The sequence below is a fragment of the Macaca nemestrina genome, chromosome 3 (assembly GCF_043159975.1).
Source record: "Macaca nemestrina isolate mMacNem1 chromosome 3, mMacNem.hap1, whole genome shotgun sequence".
Lineage (NCBI taxonomy): Eukaryota > Metazoa > Chordata > Mammalia > Primates > Cercopithecidae > Macaca > Macaca nemestrina.
In genome coordinates, this window is record NC_092127.1 from 86,978,636 (window position 1) to 87,005,973 (window position 27,338).

Genomic DNA, 27,338 nt, shown 5'->3' on the forward strand with positions numbered 1-27,338 from the left:
TATGTAATGGCCTTCTTTGTCTCTTTTGATCTTTGATGGTTTAAAGTCTGTTTTATCAGAGACTAGTATTGCAACCCTCGCTTTTTTTTGTTCTCCATTTGCTTGGTAAATCTTCCTCCATCCCTTTATTTTGAGCCTATGTATGTCTCTGCGTGTGAGATGGGTCTCCTGAATACAGCAGCCTGATGGGTCTTGACTCTTGATCCAGTTTGCCAGTCTGTGTCTTTTAATTGGAGCATTTAGTCCATTTACATTTAAGGTTAAGATTGTTATGTGTGAACTTGATCCTGCCATTATGATCTTAACTGGTTATTTTGCTCGTTAGTTGATGCAGTTTCTTCCTAGCCTCGATGGTCTTTACATTTTGGCATGTTTTTGCAATGGCTGGTACCGGTTGTTCCTTTCCATGTTTAGTGCTTCCTTCAGGGTCTCTTGTAAGGCAGGCCTAGTGGTGACAAAATCTCTAAGCATTTGCTTATCTGTAAAGGATTTTATTTCTCCTTCACTTATGAAACTTAGTTTGGCTGGATATGAAATTCTGGGTTTAAAATTCTTTTCTTTAAGAATGTTGAATATTGGCCCCCACTCTCTTCTGGCTTGTAGAGTTTCTGCCGAGAGATCTGCTGTTAGTCTGATGGGCTTCCCTTTGTGGGTAACCCGACCTTTCTCTCTGGCTGCCCTTAAGATTTTTTCCTTCATTTCAACTTTGGTGAATCTGGCAATTATGTGTCTTGGAGTTGCTCTTCTCGAGGAGTATCTTTGTGGCGTTCTCTGTATTTCCTGGATTTGAATGTTGGCCTGCCCTACTAGGTTGGGGAAGTTCTCCTGGATGATATCCTGAAGAGTGTTTTCCAACTTGGTTCCATTTTCCCCCTCACTTTCAGGCACCCCAATCAGACGTAGATTTGGTCTTTTTACATAATCCCATACTTCTTGCAGGCTTTGTTCATTTCTTTTTCTTCTTTGTTCTTTTGGTTTCTCTTCTCGCTTCATTTCATTCATTTGATCCTCAATCGCAGATACTCTTTCTTCCAGTTGATCGAGTCGGTTACTGAAGCTTGTGCATTTGTCACGTATTTCTGGTGTCATGGTTTTCATCTCTTTCATTTCGTTTATGACCTTCTCTGCATTAATTACTCTAGCCATCAATTCTTCCACTTTTTTTTCAAGATTTTTAGTTTCTTTGTGCTGGGTACGTAATTCCTCCTTTAGCTCTGAGAAATTTGATGGACTGAAGCCTTCTTCTCTCATTTCGTCAAAGTCATTCTCCGTCCAGCTTTGATCCGTTGCTGGCGATGAGCTGCGCTCCTTTGCTGGGGGAGATGTGCTCTTATTTTTTGAATTTCCAGCTTTTCTGCCCTGCTTTTTCCCCATCTTTGTGGTTTTATCTGCCTCTGGTCTTTGATGATGGTGACGTACTGATGGGGTTTTGGTGTAGGTGTCCTTCCTGTTTGATAGTTTTCCTTCTAACAGTCAGGACCCTCAGCTGTAGGTCTGTTGGAGATTGCTTGAGGTCCACTCCAGACTCTGTTTGCCTCAGTTGAAAATGCAGAAATCACCGGTCTTCTGTGTCGCTCGCGCTGGGAGTTGGAGACTGGAGCTGTTTCTATTCGGCCATCTTGCTCCGCCCCCCGGTTTTCATATTCTTTAAACCAATATAAGATCAAAGACATACCTGTGATTAACCCCAGAGACTTTTTTTTAAATGAAATTTCCCCCTCATCTGATCAACAATTAGTTATTAAACATGTATAATTTGCCAGATGCTGTCAAGACAAAGAGTACTCCCTTCAACTGTGCTCTTTTAAACAGAAGAGACAAAATATGTTTCAAAGTTTAATGTGTTTGAGAAAAAGTATACACATAAAATAATGTTTTTGGTTGAAAATCAGTTTTCTACTCCAAGTTAGTACATGGAAAACATGCTAAATATAACTAACTGGCATGTTCTGGGTTTGCGGCTTACCTACATTTTTCCTAAAATAAAATATAGTGAGGAATATATAGCATATGAATATATGTTAGGATATTAAAATAAGTGTTATAAGAGGTACTTGATTTTTCTATTTGCTAGTTTTAAAAGTCTTTAAAATGCAATGCTTTAAAAATTGTAATAACATGCAGTTTCTGTGACTTTCTGCCAATATTGTTAAGATATAACTGAGAATGTTTAAGACGAAAAAGCTGGCATCATTAATATGGGAAATGACCTGAATCCAAAGATCCATGCAGACAATAAATTCTTCAAACAAAAATTACATTAATTGATAAGTTTTTAAAATTCTGCTGAGGTTTGAAGCTACAAAGTACTTGGAAATGAAATTATTTTTCCAGCTTTTTGGCATTAATTTGTTACAAATCACTTTACACCCTATATGTTACTGGAATCCTTTTTGCTGATAACAAATGCTCAGCTTGTGTGAAACAACAGTAAATGTTAAACAAATAAATGCTCTCTTTCAGTTACTAGATTAAGAAGTTACAAGGAGTGTATGTATTATCGTTGCGATTTCACCAGGGCTTATATTCGGAACAGCTGGGGACAAGGGCAGAATATTGGGATGAGACAGCAGGATACTTTCTACTGAATGGGGTGATTGTGAAAATGCTGATAATAGGACTCTTTAAAAGCAGACGTGTAGTAGGTCATGCCCACAGTTTAAAGGTTCCCTCTACCTATTTTACCCACCTCTGAGTTCTCTTTTAATTCACCTGCAGCTGCACCCATACCTCCAGGTTCCCTTTCTCCCACCTACAGATGAGTCTCACTTTCTAAAAAGAAAACAACTAGCAATTAGCATATTGTCAAACACACTGTCTTCCCATCGCTTTCAGTTGGGGAGGTATTTTTAAATATGAGGCAACCTTGGGAAAAGACCTATTCTGTCTTATTTTCTGAAGAAAGCAGTAGCCCATCAAAATTATCACTGAAGCAAACACACCTGTCAAGGACACATATTCCATTAGCCTTATGCAAATAATAGATACAGGTAAAATTTCAGAATCTGTTCATCTCTCTATTTTTACAGTTCCTAATAACTGAAACACTTAAAATTGCTTCAACTAGCAAAACCTTTGTTCTAAAAAACTTTATGTACTTTATATTTACCATGTTCAGCCACCCCATACCACCTTTACAAGAGGTAGATATAAAATCCATAACAGGGTGAGAACTGAGTGTAGGGTTGTAGGTCACTCCAATTTATATACAAAAGTACATTATTTTGTAAAGCAAGAGTTGTGGTGAGTTAGACAAGAATTTGTTTTAAACGTATTGTAACCAAAAAGTTGTATAGCAGAACACTAGCCAATTTGGCACAGAAGATGGGCTATGGTTTTCTCTTCGTATCAACCACATGAGTGACATGGAAAAAAGGCATTTCCCTCTTTCTCCCCAACTCCCTTCCGGCCTTTATTTTCTTGTCAATAAAGTTAGGGCTTAGATGTGATGATCTCTAATGTTTCACTCAGCTCTAAGATTCTGAGATGTTACCATCTTGTTTCCCAAAACACTCCAGGTCCAATGATGCTGGGAAAAATTATTAAGTGAGTATGAATTTAAGTAGAATGCTATGTTTTGAGGAAAACATTATTTATAACCTGGGGGCATAGACTAACATAAAGACGAAGGAGTTTTAAATCACAGGCCAGTGCTAATGTTTTATCATATATTGAGACAATCCTTTCCCTGTGTGTTTGAATTCTTAAAAAATTTACCTCATAAATGTTCAAAACATGCTATCAAAGTAATTACGATATATGTCAACTTTGCTGACTCTCTCCCCAGTGAAATCTTATTTTTCTCCTCCTACCTAAAACTGAAATTTGAGAAGAAAGAAATATGAATGCATTATCAGTTGTTGACACTACCTTTAAACATAAAAAGTCCAGACAAAACAAAACAATTTTTGAGGTTGAAAATAATCCCAAAGAATACAAATTTCCCAAATAACACCCTTTTTTATTTTAAATATTGGTGGAATGACTTCTGTAAAATTTTCTCTAGGATATGACATTGAATGGAAAAAATTAGCATATCATTAAATATTCAAAATGTTAAGCAAAGCAGAACTAGCAGAAGAGCAGAGGAGGAGGAGAAGGTGAAATTTAATGAGTTCACTTGCACTACTCATCTTTCCAGGCTGCATCTGCGAGAATATTCTTCATGTCAAGCTCATTTGTGGTCTATTTCAAGAAAAGGGACCCTTCCATAGCTGCCCTTCTTAGAAAATCTGATAATGCTTATTTTGAATTATTTCATAAGTGGCTATAGTGATTAAAACCTGTGCAATTAACAACAGCATTCATTTTGTGAATGATAAACCACAAACCCCTTGATGGTTGTCCATTAGATGTGAAAAGTGAAATGTTATTTAGAGCTGTACAGCTATCATTGATGATAATGCTTGAAACTAGAGATTTTATATAAAATAAAATATGTAGATTTGTGTTGTGCTCTGGGCTTTCAGGGAATGATACAGTACAGGGTAGTAGCAGTGTGTTTATTTTTCACCAAAACACCTTTCATTAGGTTGCTAACTACACAGCCAAGTCCTGAGGGTGCAAAGGTAAATAAGACACAGTCATAGTTTTCATATTGTCCTCTATTTTGGTGTATTCATTTAAGTAAAGGTCAAATGTGCCATTAGTGCCTAATGATAAGAGGGAATAGGGATGAGGAACCATCAGGAAGGGCCAGAATCGTAACTCAATCCTTGTAACTTTCTATTCTCCCTGACTTGTTTCCCCAATTTCCCAATTTATACTGTTTAAATCTGATCACAAAAGACACAATAAAGTAAAAAACAAACAATCAAGCAACCACAGTGTAAACAACCCCTTTGTCTAGCCAGCAAATACAGGAAACAGAATGTTTTTACCCTATAAGCAGTCACATTGACTAATCTGAAGCTTAGAGGAAAGATGTGTGTGGGTAGCCTCTTTGCAAATCAGCAAGAGAGACTGAGTGCTCCAGTCAGTTCAAAGCCACCATTTAATTGTGCTAGCAGTATTTATAGGTTATTAACTTGAGAAACCTTATCAAATACAGGCCATTACACTTCAATGGGTACATTCAAGAAGGTGTGGACACAAATAGACAGCCACATCAGCCACATAGTATAAAAATCTTTCACCTGTATGTTTATTGCAGCACTATTCACAATAGCAAAGACTTGGAATCAACCCAAATGTCCATCAGTGACAGATTGGATTAAGAAAATGTGGCACATATACACCATGGAATACTATGCAGCCATAAAAAAGGATGAGTTTGAGTCCTTTGTAGGGACTTGGATGCAGCTGGAATCCATCATTCTTAGCAAACTATCACAAGAACAGAAAACCAAACACCACATGTTCTCACTCATAGGTGGGAACTGAACAATGAGATCACTCGGACTCAGGAAGGGGAACATCACACACCGGGGCCTATCATGGGGAGGGGGGAGGGGGGAGGGATTGCATTGGGAGTTATACCTGATGTAAATGACGAGTTGATGGGTGCAGCACAGCAACATGGCACAAGTATACGTATGTAACAAACCTGCACGTTATGCACATGTACCCTACAACTTAAAGTATAATAATAATAAATAAATTAAAAAAAAAATCTTTCACCTGAAAGTAATTTACCGCATGGCAGACATATGTAGGTGGAGTTGTGGCATTATTTTTTTAAGAAGAAACTGTAAATGGTCAGCCAGAATATATGAGATCACTGACATGGGTTACAGTTTACTATTCAGATAAGCAGAGATGGAAAGTTGGAAAACACATTGCCGCATGAAGGAAAGTGGCGTAAAAATTATAATTTGGTGGTGGTATTAATAAATGCTTTAGTTTCCAAAGGAGAAAACATTAATTTTCCTTTCAAGTTGTAACAAAAACTTTGTTTGATAGAAGTGTTATCATTGAAAACTTCTCCTGAAGGAAGATTTGGGAAATCCCACTATAATTTTTTTTCTACTACTAAGGGACCTAATTTTTACCAGAGTAGAACACAAATTGTTCTCATTTGCATATGTCATCTTTCGATACAAACATAAATATTTACATTCTAGAAATGTTTATAATCCAGGAAGGTGAGTCATTCTGAGCAATGACAATTGGTTTGTGGACCTTGTTCTAATTATAGCTTGAGATCATGGCAATGAGTTTCTTAGTGAAGCCTCCAGTCACCACTGGGTGGGCAGTCTTCCTCCCTCCTGTTAGCAGGAGGCGGCATGTATTGAACAACTATTGCTTGTATAGCACTGAACTGGGGGTTAGTCTCTTCCCATGAGACTTCATTTGGGATCATCTGTTTAATTCTCTTGCTACCTGTTTGTATTCAATAAGGAAATGGTATCAGTATGGACATAACTCTAGTAACATTTCCAGCAATTTTCTTTTGTTTCAAAGAGAAGTAGTTTGGGCAGCCAGTGGAAGACTCTGCAAACTATAATGAGTTTACTTTTTGGTACATGCTCAGTGATTATCAAAAGTAACTTCCCTTCCTCTCCCCCTAATCAAGAAATGTTGCTATCCCAAGAAGCAGCAGTGGGATCATGATTTGCACTGTTATATTTCACAGGATGATAAGACTTGGTACTCTAATATTTTTTTCTCCCCTAAATTTAAAGATAAGCTATTTGATTATGCTCACTTTGAACAAACATTAGAGTTTAATTCTGCTAACAAAACTCAAATTATATAAATGCAGATTGAAAATTCCAAAAGGATAGGGCTGGCCCCTTTGTTCTAGATAGTATTCAATAGTGGAAGTTAATAAATACTTTGAAAAAGACATGCAAGATGAAATGTTAGCATATGAAACCTATGCAAAAGGCATCTTAACTGGGGTGATATGCCAGGTCTACCTCCACCTCTGCATCTACAGAATACCTTCCATCACAGGAACTACCATTTCCTACATGCTACCCTGTGCAGGCCACTGTACATATACAATTTTAGTTCTCATGAAAACCCTGTGAAATAGATATTAACATTTCTTTAAAACCAAAACCAAAACCAAGTGAAGCAAGGTTATGTAATTTGCACAAAGTTACACAACTTTAAGTGTCAGTCTTAAGTCAAATTCCATTCCATCTGGCTTCATAATCCTCATGAATTTCACTACACCGTGCTGCTGGTCCATTAGGGAAGACTCTTTTCGATTGTCCAACCTCAGGAAGCATCTTATTTTTCTCAAATAGCTACTTATTTAGATTACAAAGAATCACATGTTAAAAGTCCTGGTGGAAAATATTGTGAATTCAAGAAATCTAAAGTGACTAAAAAGACAGTAGTAGGTGTGGATAGCTGTCTAATATGGTTGTTTGATGCACCTGTGATTTCATATTTAAATAATCATTCCCTAAAGTATTTGTTTACTCTGGCTTAACAATGGAAATAATCCAGGTAAGAGTCTCTTAACAGTGTTACTGTTGACACTTTAGACTGGATAATTCTTTGTTATGTGGCTATCCAGTGCATTGTAGGAGGTTTAGCAGCATTCTTGGTCTCTGCCTAGTAGATGTCACTAGTACTGTTCTTAGTCTTGACAACCAAAATGTCTCCAGACATTGCTAAATGTCTTATGAGAAGCAAATCACTACCAGTTAAGAACTACTTTTATAGGTCAATTAAACTTCTTCCTACAGATGCTTTTAACAAATAGTTTAGTAACATCATATGTTAAGTGGAAAAAGACCAGAATTTATTCTGCTGTCAAATGAAAATCTAAGTGCTTGATAATATTTGCGTTCATTGTCTTGTGTAATGAAAATCTCTTAATGTCAGTTCACACTAGAGCTGATTATTGCCTCCTTTCCACTTCACTAATATAAAGGAATTGAATTCTTGGAAGATGAGGCTGGAAAAGTTCATCATCATTATGTCAACATGCTAACAGATGGTCTGCAAAGCACTTCTCAGGTTTCATTCAGTATTTCTGTGAAGAAGCCAGGGGATCATGATGTTCCACTGTGAGAATGACAGAAAGAGCAAACAAGAACACCTGCATTACACAGGCTGACTTGCTCCTCTTCAATGGACAGTATGAATACAGGTCAGAACAATTTCTCCTTTGCAGAGCTACACCAGCACTCTCTCATGGAAAAGAATGAGGCAGAGAGTCAAGGAGGAAAACAGGAACACGAGGCTTACAAATAATGATACAAACGTCACTATTCTGAGAGCACCTGTGATATACATACTATGTCCTTAAGCTAAATGGTTTGGACAAGGTCACCTAGTCAGGGAGTAGGATCCAAGGCACTTGATCTAAGACCTACTTCAATCCACTTGACCGTATTTTACAAATGAGGACAGAGACCATTATTCTCTGTCATATTTACAAGGATATGAATAAATTTCCCTAACAGTTTCTACTAGGTCTTTTTTCTCTTTTTGCATGTCAATTGCATTGTATGTGATCAATTTCAAGTACAAGTGAATTGTAAGTGGAAAATTTCTGAGAGCAACTGAGTTGCACTTGACATTTTGGGGTCCCTGTAGCTGAATAGCTCTCAAAAAGGTCATATACAACTTTGTTGCACTGCAAAATGCCAAGGGCAACTCAGTAGCAATTGGAAATTGAAAGGGAAATTATATTCTACCCGAAATCAGTCACATGGATTCTGAAGAAGGATCTTTGTTCTATTAATTGTGTGACAGGAAAATAGAAAATTGCCCATTGATGCTGAAAAATTTTACCCAATAGGCATTCATCTCTTTGTATGATTTATGGACGTAGTTTTACTACCAATGTGTCTATGCCATGCCAAGAGCTCATTTTCTTTCCCTGATTTGACTTAAATCAAGAATTCTGTCACTAAAGACTATAAATCCGTGTTAATTCCTCTGTATTCTTCAAGCTTAATGAACCTGATCCTCTTCAATATTACAGGGATAAAAAAAGTAGAGGAAAATATACCTGAAAACAGGAGGACTTCAAAAAATTTTACTTATGAAAAATGAGTTATTCCTGTGATTGCTAACCTAAGATAGGTTTAGTACAACAGCAAGGTGATAAAAAATCAGAAACATATCTCTTGATAAAATGAATCAACATGGGTTCAGTTTTGCATTAATAAGTTATGTCTCTGGGGTAAGGGGATTGATGATGGTGAAACAGAGCTTCAATGTCACATGTTTTAAGCTTTGTGAAAGCAGTTAGAGTGCTTAGCTGTATATGAATAACACAGAGCTTTGTCCAATTCTATGTGGGCTCTTCCCTTCAAATGGTAGTGTTTTGGACATAAGATGGTTTAAAGCAGGAAAAATTTAGGAATTAGAGACTGATGTAGTCTTCTGATTACCTTCCAGAGTGTTAATAAAGTCTTCTGTTCTAGCCACATTGATATGGATCTTGTCATTTCTATCATTTCATTCAGTTAATATTCACCAATTATTCATAGTTTCTACAGTGAATTCAGCACTGATCTTGGCACCAGAGATACAATGGGGAAAAAAGATTAGTTTGGTCTCTTCCTTCATGGATCTTATAGGTTAGAAGGAAGAAATAAATATTAACAAACAATCCAGGAATACATATATCAGTGATGGAAATTTGTGGTGCCATGTGCTCAGGCATTAGATCCAGATAAATCTGGGTCCAAATCCCTCCTCTTCCTCTTCCTGATTTTATCACCTTGGGCAAGACACTGACACTTACTGAGCATTAGTTTCTTTATCTCTAAAATGAGGTTATTAATGCCAACTATGCAGGGTTATTGCATGAATCAGAAATTATCATGAAAGCTGCCTAATAATAATTATTATAAGAAGATGACTAAGCCAACTTGTTCTGTTAGAATACAGGGTCTTCCTTCCCTGACACATTCCAACACTATTGTTTTCCCTAACTTCTGATTCCACCAGAATCCAAGAAACAGACACTAAACTGAGAAAATTAAAAGTAGAATTGTTTTAATTATAATGCACTGAACATATACCACATATCAAGTATTGTGTTGGGTATTTTCTAATTTTATCTCATTTAGAGATTAACAGTCTTTGAAATATATATCATTTGTATCCCCAGCTTACGGTGAGGAAATTCAGTCTCAGAAATGTGAATTTGCTTGCTTGGGTAACATTAGCTAAATTTGAATACAAGTCTTTCTGCAAAGCCAGCATGATTTTCCTTTGCCTAGTTCCTTTGCCATTACTTCTTCAGTGTCTGAAATAGTAAGCTGGGATTCTGCATTCCTGTATTTTTCCTCTATCTCCTATTCCAAATCCTTCAATTCTGGCTATGTTAACACACCCTGAAGATACCAATATACTGATACCATTTTTGGACTCTGGCAAGCAATGGGGCCAGAAATTAATCTTCTAATTGAGTGGATGGTTTTCTGGGAAATGGTGGCAATTTGACTTAATAGATCTGCCCAAGCTAGGGGGGAAAAAAAAGGAAAGATGTGAGAAAAGGCTCTTACTCTGTGAAATGCAAAGAACATCAAGAATGAATTAGCTGATGAGGTAATCTCTTTCTAATGTGGGAACACAATGATCAACAATCAATTGCATAAAAGAAAAAGGCAGGCAAGTATATCCCAGTGAAAGAGAAAAGGAATAAAAAATGGAAGAGGATTTTGGTGACCTTATTTGTAGTCCAGCTTTTGCTACTTATTTGGGATACAGTAAATAACCATACCTATTTTATATACTTAATTGCAAAAAAAAAAATTATAGCACTAGTTTTCATCTCCATGTAATACAAATATAATGAGAGTAAATTATATTGTATTAGGATTAGAAAGACATCTTATAAATATTGAAGGGTGCCAGTCTTGGGATGGGTGAGATAAGTAACCTTTAAAATTTATTAGAAACCCAAGATATTTAAGATTCTTTAATGTTTCTATGTGTGCACATACCTACAGGACAAATTGCAACACTGCACGTTCAGAATTTACATACTTAGTACACAGATTTTATCATTGGCACTCAATCAATGTTTATGTAACTGATAAATAAATCAATGAGAGGAAAACCATCCAAATGCACTTATTTAACTTGGGGATGGGTTGAAAGTCTAAACCAGTCATAGCCCCAAATTCTTTCTCCAGTCCTGTAAAATGAAGCACTCATCCCTAATAGGAGGTTTCTTCATTAGAGAAATTGAACAGAAGTAGCTCTGGACATGGGACACAAGGCACACTGGGTGGCAGGAATTACAAACTAGACTGAAAACAGGGAGAACAAGTTAAATTGTGCATTCTGAATGGTGAAATTTCCCAGTCTTCTTCTGGCATTCTAATCTCAGCGTGCTGGGAACTGGATATGTAAATGCAGACTATAGTTAGTTGAAGGGTATTCTAGAAAAAGTTAAAAGCATAGGCAAATAGAGTCACATAAATAATATTCTGGGGCCATCCAATGAAAAAGCTGGTTACCTACTTCCTAATTACCCTACAATGCCGTCCATAAGTTAACAACTAGAGTTTCCAGTGAGGCATTTGGTGCTTCATTCTTTTTTTTTTTTTTTTTTTTTTTTTTGATGGAGTCTTGCTCTGTTGCTCAGGCTGGAGTGGAGTGGCACGATCTTGGCTCACTACAACCTCCGACTCCTGGGTTCAAGCGATTCTCCTGCCTCAGCCTCCCGAGTAGCTGGGATTACAGGCACCTGCCACCATGCCCGGATAACTTTTTTTGTGTTTTTAGTAGAGATGGGGTTTCACCATGTTGGCCAGGCTGGTCTCGAACTCCTGGCCTCAGGTGATCCACCTGCCTTGGCCTCCCAAAGTGTTGGGATTACAGACACGACCCACCGCGCCCAGCTGGTGCTTCATTGTTAAACATTAAAACGTAGTTAAGAATAGCCATATTTGATGGAAGTATCAAATGCTACAGGCAGAACAAACAACAAGTAAAGACAACAGAGAAAATATGAGAGCAGAAGGAAAAAAGTAAGAACAAAAGAAATTTAAAAACAAATCAAAACAAAATGAAACAAAATCAGTAACAAAGATATTGAATTATATCTCTATGTATCCATGCCACCTAAAAGAGAAAATAATCCTGTAAAAAAGAACAACAGAGAACAAGAAAGAGATCTTGAAAAACAAGAATATAACCACCAATAGAAGGATGGGAAGATAATGGCCAAACAGTACATGAACACAACATGGGATTCCATTCTTGTCTGGAGAAACTCCCTCAGCATTGGAGTATAGAAGATGAGGTAGAGGGGGTGGAGCAAGATGGCCGAATAGGAACAGCTCCAGTCTCCAACTCCCAGTGCGAGCGACACAGAAGACCGGTGATTTCTGCATTTGCAACTGAGGTACTGGGTTCATCTCACTGGGGAGTGCTGGACGATCGGTGCTGGTCAGCCGCTGCAGCCCGAGCAGCGAGAGCTGAAGCAGGGCGAGGCATTGCCTCACCTGGGAAGCGCAAGGGGGAAGGGAATCCCTTTTCCTAGCCAGGGGAACTGAGACATACAACACCTGGAAAATCGGGTAACTCCCACCCCACCCAATACTACGCTTTAAGCAAACAGGCACACCAGGAGATCATATCCCACACCTGGCCGGGAGGGTCCCACACCCATGGAGCCTCCCTCATTGCTAGCAGAAGCAGTCTGTGATCTACCGGCAAGGCAGCAGCGAGGCTGGGGGAGGGGCGCCCGCCATTGCTGAGGCTTAAGTAGGTAAACAAAGCTGCTGGGAAGCTCAAACTGGGTGGAGCTCACAGCAGCTCAAGGAAACCTGCCTGTCTCTGTAGACTCCACCTCTGGGGACAGGGCAATAACAAATGCAGCAGAAACCTCTGCAGACGCAAACGACTCTGTCTGACAGCTTTGAAGAGAGCAGTGGATCTCCCAACACGGAGGTTGAGATCTGAGAAGGGACAGACTGCCTGCTCAAGTGGGTCCCTGAACCCTGAGTAGCCTAACTGGGAGACATCTCCCACTAGGGGCAGTCTGACACCCCACACCTCACAGGGTGGAGTACGCCCCTGAGAGGAAGCCTCCAAAGCAAGAATCAGACAGGTACACTCACTGTTCAGCAATATTCTATCTTCTGCAGCCTCTGCTGCTGATACCCAGGCAAATAGGGTCTGGAGTGGACCTCAAGCAATCTCCAACAGACCTACAGCTGAGGGTCCTGACTGTTAGAAGGAAAACTATCAAACAGGAAGGACACCTACACCAAAACCCCATCAGTACGTCACCATCATCAAAGACCAGAGGCAGATAAAACCACAAAGATGGGGAAAAAGCAGGGCAGAAAAGCTGGAAATTCAAAAAATAAGAGCACATCTCCCCCAGCAAAGGAGCGCAGCTCATCGCCAGCAACGGATCAAAGCTGGACGGAGAATGACTTTGACGAGATGAGAGAAGAAGGCTTCAGTCCATCAAATTTCTCAGAGCTAAAGGAGGAATTACGTACCCAGCGCAAAGAAACTAAAAATCTTGAAAAAAAAGTGGAAGAATTGATGGCTAGAGTAATTAATGCAGAGAAGGTCATAAACGAAATGAAAGAGATGAAAACCATGACACGAGAAATACGTGACAAATGCACAAGCTTCAGTAACCGACTCGATCAACTGGAAGAAAGAGTATCTGCGATTGAGGATCAAATGAATGAAATGAAGCGAGAAGAGAAACCAAAAGAACAAAGAAGAAAAAGAAATGAACAAAGCCTGCAAGAAGTATGGGATTATGTAAAAAGACCAAATCTACGTCTGATTGGGGTGCCTGAAAGTGAGGGGGAAAATGGAACCAAGTTGGAAAACACTCTTCAGGATATCATCCAGGAGAACTTCCCCAACCTAGTAGGGCAGGCCAACATTCAAATCCAGGAAATACAGAGAACGCCACAAAGATACTCCTCGAGAAGAGCAACTCCAAGACACATAATTGCCAGATTCACCAAAGTTGAAATGAAGGAAAAAATCTTAAGGGCAGCCAGAGAGAAAGGTCGGGTTACCCACAAAGGGAAGCCCATCAGACTAACAGCAGATCTCTCGGCAGAAACTCTACAAGCCAGAAGAGAGTGGGGGCCAATATTCAACATTCTTAAAGAAAAGAATTTTAAACCCAGAATTTCATATCCAGCCAAACTAAGTTTCATAAGTGAAGGAGAAATAAAATCCTTTACAGATAAGCAAATGGTTAGAGATTTTGTCACCACTAGGCCTGCCTTGCAAGAGACCCTGAAGGAAGCACTAAACATGGAAAGGAACAACCGGTACCAGCCATTGCAAAAACATGCCAAAATGTAAAGACCATCGAGGCTAGGAAGAAACTGCATCAACTAACGAGCAAAATAACCAGTTAAGATCATAATGGCAGGATCAAGTTCACACATAACAATCTTAATCTTAAATGTAAATGGACTAAATGCTCCAATTAAAAGACACAGACTGGCAAACTGGATCAAGAGTCAAGACCCATCAGTCTGCTGTATTCAGGAGACCCATCTCACACGCAGAGACATACATAGGCTCAAAATAAAGGGATGGAGGAAGATTTACCAAGCAAATGGAGAACAAAAAAAAGCGAGGGTTGCAATACTAGTCTCTGATAAAACAGACTTTAAACCATCAAAGATCAAAAGAGACAAAGAAGGCCATTACATAATGGTAAAGGGATCAATTCAACAGGAAGAGCTAACTATCCTAAATATATATGCACCCAATACAGGAAAACCCAGATTCATAAAGCAAGTCCTTAGAGACTTACAAAGAGACTTAGACTCCCATACAATAATAATGGGAGACTTCAACACTCCACTGTCAACATTAGACAGATCAACGAGACAGAAAGTTAACAAGGATATCCAGGAATTGAACTCATCTCTGCAGCAAGCAGACCTAATAGACATCTATAGAACTCTCCACCCCAAATCAACAGAATATACATTCTTCTCAGCACCACATCATACTTACTCCAAAATTGACCACGTAATTGGAAGTAAAGCACTCCTCAGCAAATGTACAAGAACAGAAATTATAACAAACTGTCTCTCAGACCATAGTGCAATCAAACTAGAACTCAGGACTAAGAAACTCAATCAAAACCGCTCAACTACATGGAAACTGAACAACCTGCTCCTGAATGACTACTGGGTACATAACGAAATGAAGGCAGAAATAAAGATGTTCTTTGAAACCAATGAGAACAAAGATACAACATACCAGAATCTCTGGGACACATTTAAAGCAGTGTGTAGAGGGAAATTTATAGCACTAAATGCCCACAAGAGAAAGCAGGAAAGATCTAAAATTGACACTCTAACATCGCAATTAAAAGAACTAGAGAAGCAAGAGCAAACACATTCGAAAGCTAGCAGAAGGCAAGAAATAACTAAGATCAGAGCAGAACTGAAGGAGATAGAGACACAAAAAACTCTCCAAAAAATCAGTGAATCCAGGAGTTGGTTTTTTGAAAAGATCAACAAAATTGACAGACCACTAGCAAGACTAATAAAGAAGAAAAGAGAGAAGAATCAAATCGACGCAATTAAAATGATAAAGGGGATATCACCACCGACCCCACAGAAATACAAACTACCATCAGAGAATACTATAAACACCTCTACGCAAATAAACTGGAAAATCTAGAAGAAATGGATAATTTCCTGGACACTTACACTCTTCCAAGACTAAACCAGGAAGAAGTTGAATCCCTGAATAGACCAATAATAGGCTCTGAAATTGAGGCAATAATTAATAGCCTACCAACCAAAAAAAGTCCAGGACCAGATGGATTCACAGCTGAATTCTACCGGAGGTACAAGGAGGAGCTGGTACCATTCCTTCTGAAACTATTCCAATCAATAGAAAAAGAGGGAATCCTCCCTAACTCATTTTATGAGGCCAACATCATCATGATACCAAAGCCTGGCAGAGACACAACACAAAAAGAGAATTTTAGACCAATATCCCTGATGAACATCGATGCAAAAATCCTCAATAAAATACTGGCAAACCGGATTCAGCAGCACATCAAAAAGCTTATCCACCATGATCAAGTGGCTTCATCCCTGGGATGCAAGGTGGTTCAACATTCACAAATCAATAAACATAATCCAGCATATAAACAGAACCAAAGACAAGAACCACATGATTATCTCAATAGATGCAGAAAAGGCTTTTGACAAAATTCAACAGCCCTTCATGCTAAAAACGCTCAATAAATTCGGTATTGATGGAACGTACCTCAAAATCATAAGAGCTATTTATGACAAACCCACAGCCAATATCATACTGAATGGGCAAAAACTGGAAGCATTCCCTTTGAAAACTGGCACAAGACAGGGATGCCCTCTCTCACCACTCCTATTCAACATAGTGCTGGAAGTTCTGGCTAGGGCAATTAGGCAAGAGAAAGAAATCAAGGGTATTCATTTAGGAAAAGAAGAAGTCAAACTGTCCCTGTTTGCAGATGACATGATTGTATATTTAGAAAACCCCATTGTCTTAGCCCAAAATCTCCTTAAGCTGATAAGCAACTTCAGCAAAGTCTCAGGATACAAAATTAATGTGCAAAAATCACAAGCATTCTTATACATCAGTAACAGACAAACAGAGAGCCGAATCAGGAATGAACTTCCATTCACAATTGCTTCAAAGAGAATAAAATACCTAGGAATCCAACTTACAAGGGATGTAAACGACCTCTTCAAGGAGAACTACAAACCACTGCTCAGTGAAATAAGAGGACACAAACAAATGGAAGAACAGTAGGAAGAATCAATATCGTGAAAATGGCCATACTGCCCAAGGTAATTTATAGATTCAATGCCATCCCCATCAAGCTACCAATGAGTTTCTTCACAGAATTGGAAAAAACTGTTCATATGGAACCAAAAAAGAGCCCGCATCTCCAAGACAATCCTAAGTCAAAAGAACAAAGCTGGAGGCATCACGCTACCTGACTTCAAACTATACTACAAGGCTACAGTAAGCAAAACAGCATGGTACTAGTACCAAAACAGAGATATAGACCAATGGAACAGAACAGAGTCCTCAGAAATAATACCACACATCTACAGCCATCTGATCTTTGACAAACCTGAGAGAAACAAGAAATGGGGAAAGGATTCTCTATTTAATAAATGGTGCTGGGAAAATTGGCTAGCCATAAGTAGAAAGCTGAAACTGGATCCTTTCCTTACTCCTTATACGAAAATTAATTCAAGATGGATTAGAGACTTAAATGTTAGACCTAATACCATAAAAATCCTAGAGGAAAACCTAGGTAGTACCATTCAGGACATAGGCATGGGCAAAGACTTCATGTCTAAAACACCGAAAGCAACGGCAGCAAAAGCCAAAATTGACAAATGGGATCTCATTAAACTAAAGAGCTTCTGCACAGCAAAAGAAACTACCATCAGAGCAAACAGGCAAACTACAGAATGGGAGAAAATTTTTGCAATCTACTCATCTGACAAAGGGCTAATATCCAGAACCTACAAAGAACTCAAACAAATTTACAAGAAAAAAACAAACAACCCCATCAAAAAGTGGGCAAAGGATATGAACAGACATTTCTCTAAAGAAGACATTCATACAGCCAACAGACACATGAAAAAATGCTCATCATCACTGGCCATCAGAGAAATGCAAATCAAAACCACAATGAGATACCATCTCACACCAGTTAGAATGGCGATCATTAAAAAGTCAGGAAACAACAGGTGCTGGAGAGGATGTGGAGAAATAGGAACACTTTTACACTGTTGGTGGGATTGTAAACTAGTTCAACCATTATGGAAAACAGTATGGCGATTCCTCAAGGATCTAGAACTAGATGTTCCATACGACCCAGCCATCCCATTACTGGGTATATACCCAAAGGATTATAAATTATGCTGCTATAAATACACATGCACACGTATGTTTATTGCAGCACTATTCACAATAGCAAAGACTTGGAATCAACCCAAATGTCCATCAGTGACATATTGGATTAAGAAAATGTGGCACATATACACCATGGAATACTATGCAGCCATCAGAAAGGATGAGTTTGTGTCCTTTGTAGGGACATGGATGCAGCTGGAAACCATCATTCTTAGCAAACTATCACAAGAACAGAAAACCAAACACCGCATGTTCTCACTCATAGGTGGGAACTGAACAATGAGATCACTTGGACTCGGGAAGGGGAACATCACACACAGGGGCCTATCATGGGGAGGGGGGCGGGGGGAGGGATTGCATTGGGAGTTATACCTGATGTAAATGACGAGTTGATGGGTGCAGCACACCAACATGGCACAAGTATACATATGTAACAAACCTGCACGTTATGCACATGTACCCTACAACTTAAAGTATAATAATAATAAATAAATTAAAAAAAAAAAGAAGATGAGGTATCTCTTCAAAAATTTCTAGAGTACAACTAACTTTTTGTATCAAGCTATATCTACTTTCTCTTTTAAAAGTATTTACTGTTATTTAGCAACTATGTCAAGGAGATAGTAATACCCTAGAGATACTAAACTATGAGAGATAACCTGAGAATTTCTAACAGACGTTCATTCCTTGACTTTGTAATCTAGACAACTGTTACAATTCATGTTTTATTTCAGCTGAAACAGTTGATTAATTTGCTACAGTTTCCTAATTTGTTATAGTTTCTTGAACAATATCAAGAGTAGATCATCATTAAATAAGTGTGTTTTATACTGATAAATACTTCATACATGCTTGCTAATTTTCTTATATGAATCTGTCAATATATACATGAAGCGTAAGGAATAGAATGGTTTCTTTTGAAAATGTTAAGTATGTATGAGTAATTATGTTTCTCTTAGGTAGATCTGTAGTATATATTTAAATGTTTTTGTGTTGCATATTATTTATAGGAGTTGAGCTTCTCTCTTATAGAATTAGGAAGGAAGTATCAAGGAGAATTTCTACATATATGCTATGGTTTCATGTTCCCTGAAAGACTTGTCATTATCCTTCTTAATGAGGAAGTAGAAACCAGAACCCAATCCATCATTCTTATTTTCTTTACTTACTATGTTTCTAAATTTAAAAATGAGCCAGTACATAGGCAATGACTTCATGTGTAAAACACCAAAAGCAATGGCAACAAAAGACAAAATTGACAAATGGGATCTAATTAAACTAAAGAGCTTCTGCACAGCAAAAGAAACTATCATCAGAGTGAATAGGCAACAGAATGGCAGAAAATTTTGGCAACCTATCCATCTGACAAAGGGTTAATATCCAGAATCTACAAAGAACTTAAACAAATTTACAAGAAGAAAATAATCCCATCAAAAAAGTGGGCAAAGGATATAAACAGACTCTTCTCAAAAGAAGACATTTATGCAGCCAATAGACACATGAAAAATGCTCATCATCACTGGTCATTAGAGAAATGCAAATCAAAATCACAGTGAGATACCATCACATACCAGTTAGAATGGCAACCATTAAAAAGTCAGGAAACAACAGATGCTGGTGAGGATGTGGAGAAACAGGGATGCTTTTACACTGTTGGTGGGAGTGTAAATTAGTCAATCATTGTGGAAGACAGTGTGGCGATTCCTCAAGGATCTAGAACTAGAAATACCATTTGACCCAGCAATCCCATTACTGGGTATATACCCAGAGGATTATAAATCATTCTACTATAAAGACACATGCACATGTACGTTTACTGCGACACTATTCACAATAGCAAAGACTTGGAACCAACCCAAATGTCCATCAATAGTATACTGGATAAAGAAAATGTGGCACATACACACCATGGAATACTATGCAGTCATAAAAAAGGATGAGTTCATGTCCTTTGCAGGGACATGGATGAAGTTGGAAACCATCATTCTCAGCAAACTATCACAAGAACAGAAAACCAAACACCGCATGTTCTCACTCATAAGTGGGAGTTGAACGATGAGAACACATGGACACAGGGAGGGGAATATCATACACTGGGGTCTGTTGTGGGGTGGAGGGCTATGGGAGGAATAACATTAGGAGAAATACCTAATGTAGGTGACGGGCTGATGGGTACAGTAAACCACATGGCACGTGTATACCTATGCAACAAAACTGCATGTTCTGCACATGTATCCCAGAACTTAAAGTATAATAATAATAATAGAAAAACTCTTAGTGAAAAAAAATGAGCCAGTATAGCTTACCTGTGACTTGAAAAAAAAATGTTTAATCTTTGCAGTTTTAGAGCACTAATTGCATCACCTTATCCCCTCCTCCCATCCTCAAAATTTTGTACAAAAAAAATTAACAAGTAAACAACCAACAATGATAAAACATTACCTTGAGCTATGTAAGGTGTAGTTTCCTCTTTTGGAGGTATATTTGTGGGTCGGGGTGTGGGGGCAGGAGGTCTGTTTATAATGAAAGACCGACTCCCAGTTTTTTTCTTTATACTCAGATTGGCCAATATCATGTCATATTCACTGTCATCAATCTCAGCGAAAGTATATGGGTCTTCCTCCTCCTCTTCCTGCTCTTTTTCATCTTCTTTCTTATCTTTTTCTCCTTTGAGCTCATCTCCTTTTTCTTGTCTAACACCAGGATCACCCCAGTTTTGACTTCTTTCCATCTGGACTTCCACCATTGTCCCTGTTTATGAAATATTTACATTGTGTTTATTCTTCTGTTATATGCAATATTATTGGTGTCCATCTGTCACGTCTTTGAGCTTCCCAAGGTGGCTTAGTCAAGTGCCATAGGAAACAATATTAGAGAAGAGCTCCTGACTCCAGGAGAATAATTTATATGTTACCCCCTAAATGCAGAAAAAGTGAGCTGTGTAACTTACTAATAAATCATCCTGCAGTTTGTAATTTAAATTGTATTAAGAAAAACACTTTGCTTAAGGCATGGATTTTTAAAAAAACATTTAAATGCTTTTCATATTATTCTGTGTAGAGAGAGAGATATATATGAGATATTTAATGTATAAAATATAATTATCTATATGTTATATATTATATATTAAATACACATTTACATATTATTTTATATATTATATATACTTTTACATAAAAGAATGATTTCATATCATGAAATTGAGTTATAAATCTATGTCTCAAACTCCACAACTTTGAAAACTTGTGTTTTTCAAGCATAATACTCTTAGATTTTTTTTTTCATTTGAAGTCGTTTCATGTTTCATATTGCTTGCACTGGATATTTCACCTAAAATTTAATTTCTCTGAAAATGACAGGGAGAAATAGCCAAAGGCACCATTAGTTGGTTTCATAGCAGTCGGTCTTTGACTATGACAAACTGACCTTCAAAAATGCAGCTCTTGTTTTCTACAAGTCAACAGACCTTATTCATAGATAAAGGACTCTGACCAGGCTCGGTGGCTTCTGTGCCTAATCACAATGCTTTGGGAGGCTGAGGTGAGAGGATAGCTGGAGGCCAGGAATTTGAGAGCAGCGTAGTGAGACCTAGTATCTACAAAAATAAAAGCATTAGCCAGGTGGCCAATACTCCTAGCTACTCCAGAAACTGAGGAGAGAGGATTGCTTTAGCCCAAGAGTTGGAGGCTATAGTGAGCTATAAGCATGCCATTGCACTCCAGGCTGAGCAATAGAGCGAGATCCTGCCTCAAAAATAAAACCAAAAAAAAATAAACAAATAAAAAACATAGATGACAGACACTGAAAGTAGAGTTCATGACATAAAAGACAGCATGGATGATCAATGGTGTGAGAATGAATTCACATGAAAAGAATAAAATTATAGGTTTCAGAGTTTTTGATGGTTTTTACATTCAGTAATATCTTGACATATTTTTATAAGAATATGTTAAAATATTTTTGTAGCAGTTATTAATAAGACAAAGATATAATATGCTTTGATTGCTTTGATTAACAAGTAAATTAAAAAGAATTTTAATGGCTCTCTACCAGGCCAATGAGGGCTTTTTCTTTCATTTCCATTCTTTTTTGAATTTGCCCTTTGTTTGGTGAGAACCTGATACTCCCCAAATTAGTTTACTTATGAAGATTTTAGTGGAAAAACTTAAAAGGGGAAAGACAAGTAGCAGAGCAGAATAAAAGAATATTATTATAGAAAGATTCAGCAATTGTCTTGGGCAGGTTTATGAGGCGAGATTAAGATAATCTCCCAACAGAGTCTTAACTCTCATAGTTTCATTTAGTTTAACTTAAGAAGTATTACCAATGTGCCTAGCGCTAACTTTCAATTCACCACGACTTGCCTTTTATCCTTTGAATAATCAGTTTTAAGATTTTGATTTTATGACTTCTGGTTCACTGACAGCAACACAGGTGAAACCGGATTAAGTGTGTGGGAACCACTTTTTCAGTGTTTCATTTTTAGCGGAATGTGTCAACCATCTTACGTTTATAAACCAATTTCCTGAGCTCTTAACTCTCTTTGTTTCCCCACCCACCTCTCTTCCCAACTATTTCTAAAGTTGGGCTTGTACTAGAAATAATACATTTTACTTTTTACTTTCCAAAGTATCAGATTATCCTTTTCAGTTAAGAGTGAGACCTAAGCTTTCTCAATTCAGGTGGTATATATCAATAAAGATGAAAACAAATCACTTCTATAATTCCAACTTTTGAAGTAATTGGGGCAAGACTGTATAAAGAACAGAAAAATCCTACTAGCCTAGGATACCTGTTAATAGAAGTAACTGACACATTCTAATTATAGCACTGCTTGGAACTGAGTCAAGGAGGGATCTGAGGATTCTTGGGAAGTTAAAAAGAAACAATGGGTTCTTTATAAACTGTAAAGTGCTCTATAGTATTATATGTTATTAGTTTCTCTAATGAAGAAGTTCCTAAATCCATCGTGAGGAATTTGATGCCTACAGCACTGAGGAGATGGCTTTTTTTTTTTTTCCTTCAGAAAGTTGATGGTAGATGGAAGCTACTCAGAAAGAACAACTCCTGAAGGTATAACTAGCCAAAGTCAAAGACATACAAAGTCTCTGGCAAAAAAAATAAGTGATAGTGTACAGCCTTGCATTTAAAGATGAATAAAAAAATTTTAAGAAAAAATACCAGCATTTTATTATCCACTTCTAACATCAGTGCTATGAAAAGATAAGATAAAAGTAACACTGAATATAAAATGTAAAAACAGAGCTTTTAAACTAAATAAGTGAGTTTTTGTTTTATTTTGCTTTTTATATTTGCTAGTTTTCAGGAGATATATTAGCCAAGATTACATTTCTGATCTTAGATATCTCATTAAGACCCTGGGTAGAGTCGTTTTAGACCTGCTAACCAACAGACGATATATAGAAATTTATATTAGGAAAAATATGATTTAATATTAGCACTTTTAAGAGAAATAATCTGACACAAGACAAGTTTGTCTTCTTGACAATTAATTTTGTTATAACAAATTATTAAGATCTGAAAAATGAGAAAAATATGCAAGAATTTTATAGTCAGTGTACTACCAACTTATGATGTTTTCTCCCCTCACCATTAAGTATTAATAGATCTACTTCATGGATAAATGTTAGGGGTCCACAAGAGCTTGAAATACAGTAGGTAATAAATATCTGTTGAATGAATGAATGAATCAGAGCAATATCAATTAGGCTTCAGAGCTTTCAATTAAGTAGTATTTTCCACCTCTAAACACAGTGCATAAGCTTAATAAAGCTTATGTTGGTAAACTGGGGTCTTCCTAGAGAGCCTTCAAGGACACAAATGCTAAATTCCTTTTTTTTTTTTTTTTTTTTTTTTTTTTTGAGATGGAGTCTCACTCTTGTTGTCCAGGCTGGGGTACAGTGGCATGATCTTGGCTCACTGCAACCTCCACCTCCCGGGCTCAAGTGATTCTCCTGCCTCAGCCTCCCCAGTAGCTGGGAATACAGGTGCAAGCACAGCTAACTTTTGTATTTTTAGTAGAGATGGGGTTTCACCATGTTGGCCAGGCTGGTCTCAAACTCCTGACCTCAGGTGATCCGCCTACCTCAGCCTCCCAAAGTGTTGGGATTATAGGCGTGAGCCACTGCGCCCAGCCCAAATACTAAATTTCATTGCTTAAAAATTTACTTTTTGAAACAAGGCCATGTTTTTATACTTTATAGCCTTCTAGGATCCAACAACTAAATTGTAGTGAAAATGGGGTTTTGATAAGGATATTTTTTTAACTAAATTGCCTTCTTAAGAACATTGTATTTGGAAAATAAATATAAATTTGGGAAGTACATATGAAATAATGATCAAAAAGTAGATGATAATTTGTGACTGTAAGAGTGAGCCCGGAGCTGGGAGTTTGTCAGGCTGTTGAACACTCCAGGCAGATAAACCTAATGTGGAAGCTCCTCTTCATGCCCTCCACAAGGACAGATTCCCCACACCCACTTTCCACACCCCAATTCCTGCATCTGGGAACAAATGCCAGTGACAGCTACGTTGACTCTTCTTCCACTTGGATAGTGTATAGAGTGTTTCTTTGGTGTCAGTGCAGTGTGCGACAAACCCTTTAACACTTCATTCTCCCACAGCTACCAAGTGACTGAAGTGCCCAAGTTCATCTGAAAATTGTGGATCATCAGCATTTCACTTTTTTTTCCTGAAGACTGAGAGCATGTTTTAAAAGCAATGTTGTATTTCCTTTTCCACAAAATGCCTGAGGTTCATTTTACATGAAGAACTATAGACTCCTTCCAAGTTTTATTTTCTTAAAGCTTTGTAATGAGACAGGGAAGAAGGAAAGAGAGAGAGAAAAAGTGAGAGAAGGAAGGAAGAAAGCAAAGGAGGGAGGGTGGAAAGAGGAAGAAAGGAAGGAAGGAAGGAAGGAAGGAAGAAAGGAAAAAAGAAAGAAAAGAACGAGGTAGAGGTAGTTATCTCTTGCCTCATTTCCCAGGCCTTAGTTTTTGAAGAATAGGAGGAATGCTGCTCTTGGTTTCAGAAGCTGATCTGCTCTGTATAGATTTGCCATTGCACTATTTGCTATGTAAGCCTGTCAAAGGTTTGTCTTTGTTTTGCTTTGTTTTTTCTAACCTTAAACTTACCTGGTAAGGTGAAGTGAGGTCTTTCCAGTTGGAAGGCAGTAGCTATGGGTCGCGGAGGAGGGAGAGGAGGTCTGCTGCTCATGAGTGGCTCTTGTGAATTATTTTCTGGATCGGCACCAGGAATGAACACATACAAGTCATCATACTGGTCCTCAGAACTCTCACTGCCAACCTCTAGTGGGCTGTGCTTGGCCTCCATGTCTGATCCATTCTCTTTTCCTTCCCCTTCCATTTCACTTGCCTCAGCAACATCTGCACTCTGCCTGTAGGTCTTCCTACTTTCATGATGACATGCTGGGTTCTGTGTGGCTGTTTACAATGAAGATTGCATTATTTCATTTAATCACACCATCTGGAGGCATTTCATATTTTGTAAATTTGTACAGAAATAGTAGTACTGCTAATAAAACTTTTATGACCGGATATAGTGAAAAGCTGTCAAATGTATAACTTTTAGTGAACAGTCATTTATTTCTGGGCTTTTAAAATACTTACCAAATGAACAGTCAAAGCTCCATTATGTCTTGCTATCTGTGTATATGACACACTCATGCAGATAATGATATTCTGATTCTTTAGAGTTGTTGTTTTAACAAGTTCATATATTTGATAGCATCCTTGTATTTTTATTAGAAAACAATATAACTGACCCAATAAAATAATAAATGATGGAAAAGGTAAAGAAAAGGGAAAAGACACAAACCTTTACTTGCTTGTAAATAATAAATACAAATGAATCTGTGACTCTTATTTAGTTATTTAATATATATTGATCTTTACAGATAACTATAATATTTTATAATTCCTTATAATAAATCATTTACAGATACTATATTAACTTTGGAACTATTACTTGGTAAAAGTTAATTTTTTTTGGTGGGGAAGGCATGTAAATCACCAACAGTAGGTAAATCTTTCTGAGGATCAGTTCTTCACCTATAAATGCATTCTACCCTGAAATTTAACCAAATGATCCAAATTCCCTCTACTCTGACAACCATACCATTATTTGTTTTTATGTTATATACAGTAAGTGCTCTTTAAATACTCAGGAAGAAAACAGAAAAAAAGAAATTATAATACAATGACTTTAAATCTTCAGAAAAAAACTTTTATTAAATTTTCTTTATAAAAATCTTCTCTAAATAAAGGATTCGAAAAATTTAAAACAGTCTTTTGGAATTTCTAAACAGACTTTGGAACCTCTGTAACAGACCTTTGAATTTGTGAATTCTTGTCCTTGTCAAGGCAAGAAATTGCTGTATTAAAATGTTGTTAAGCTAAAATATAGCTTAAAATCCCAAACAGCAGAATGTAGAGAAGAAAGACTCCTTTAAAATGAAGAATTACACCATAGAAATTTTTCTCCCATGGAGAAAAATTAGTCATGTAGAAAAATCATGCCCATGATGGTAGCCCATATTACTCTATGGAATTTTCTTTTTTGTTTTTCTATTCTTTCATGTGAGAAAGAAGAAAGATACAGTTTCCAATATTAGAACTAAACCAAGATTCTTTAATTACCAGCCTGGGCAGAGTGGATAGTTATTTGTTTCTGTATGATCTATCTGCACAGATCTCATTCATCTTTTTATCCTTAACACAAAACACTAAGCCTAAAATAAAGTAGTCTCTAGAAATGCTGATGGAGTAGATGATGGAATGGATGGAAAACAATTATTGCTCAGGCTAGCAAAGGGACTTTATTATTTCTATATGGGCAAATCAGTCATCAACTCAGAATTACATTCATGCTATAGGAAATTACTCTTAGCCACATTTCTGTTTATATATTCAGTGTTTCTTAATACCGAATAAGCAACAGAATCTGTATGGTACTTGTCATCAAATATGCCGAAACTTGAGTTTCAGCCCTGGAAAGTCAGATTTAACGAGTTAGTGTGTTTTAGCATGCTTTGTCGTAATGGTAATACCAATGGGAACCCGCTGAGCTAGAGTTCTGTGCTTCCCCCTCTCACTCATGAAAGAGACTGGCTTGAGCCCAGTCACACGCAGTTTCATATACAAGAGAGTTTGTAGTTCCAAACTGCAAAAGTGAAATTTTTCTTTATAAATAATTGAAATAATATTTTATTATTACAGTCAATTCTTCTGAAAATTAAATGTCATGATAAACATATGGTAATTTTCAATGGTGGCCTGATTATAAATCACTTTTATTATAATTTAAATGATAAGATATATAACTTCAAAGCTTGGTGCATTAATCCATTAATTTAATATTTAGCATTTTTTGTGTCCTGCAATAATTTGAAGAGTTTACTAATTTTGCCAAAGTATGCTAGTGAAGGCATTTAATTGCATTTAACTTTATTTGATTTGCAGTTCCCCATCATTTGAAAAACTTTTGGTCAATAA

General features: G+C 37.3%; 1 protein-coding gene and 1 long non-coding RNA gene across 5 annotated transcripts in view; one reads left to right on the plus strand and one right to left on the minus strand.

Annotated features, from left to right (window-relative positions):
- LOC105486346 (uncharacterized) overlaps window positions 1-8,028 on the plus strand; it is a 46,897-nt gene extending 38,869 nt beyond the window's left edge. The window contains exon 6 of the long non-coding RNA XR_011621142.1: window positions 7,832-8,028. This is a non-coding gene — a long non-coding RNA (uncharacterized lncRNA). The remainder of the gene's footprint in view (window positions 1-7,831) is intronic.
- Window positions 1-27,338, minus strand: part of LOC105486347 (B cell scaffold protein with ankyrin repeats 1) — a 316,935-nt gene that overhangs the window by 43,625 nt on the left and 245,972 nt on the right. For all 4 annotated transcript variants that reach the window (XM_071093247.1, XM_071093245.1, XM_011749205.2 and 1 more), the window contains 2 exons: window positions 24,960-25,268; window positions 20,248-20,556 (listed from right to left, as the gene is read on the minus strand). In XM_071093247.1, the coding sequence (XP_070949348.1) occupies window positions 20,248-20,556; window positions 24,960-25,268 (618 nt within the window). The remainder of the gene's footprint in view (window positions 1-20,247; window positions 20,557-24,959; window positions 25,269-27,338) is intronic.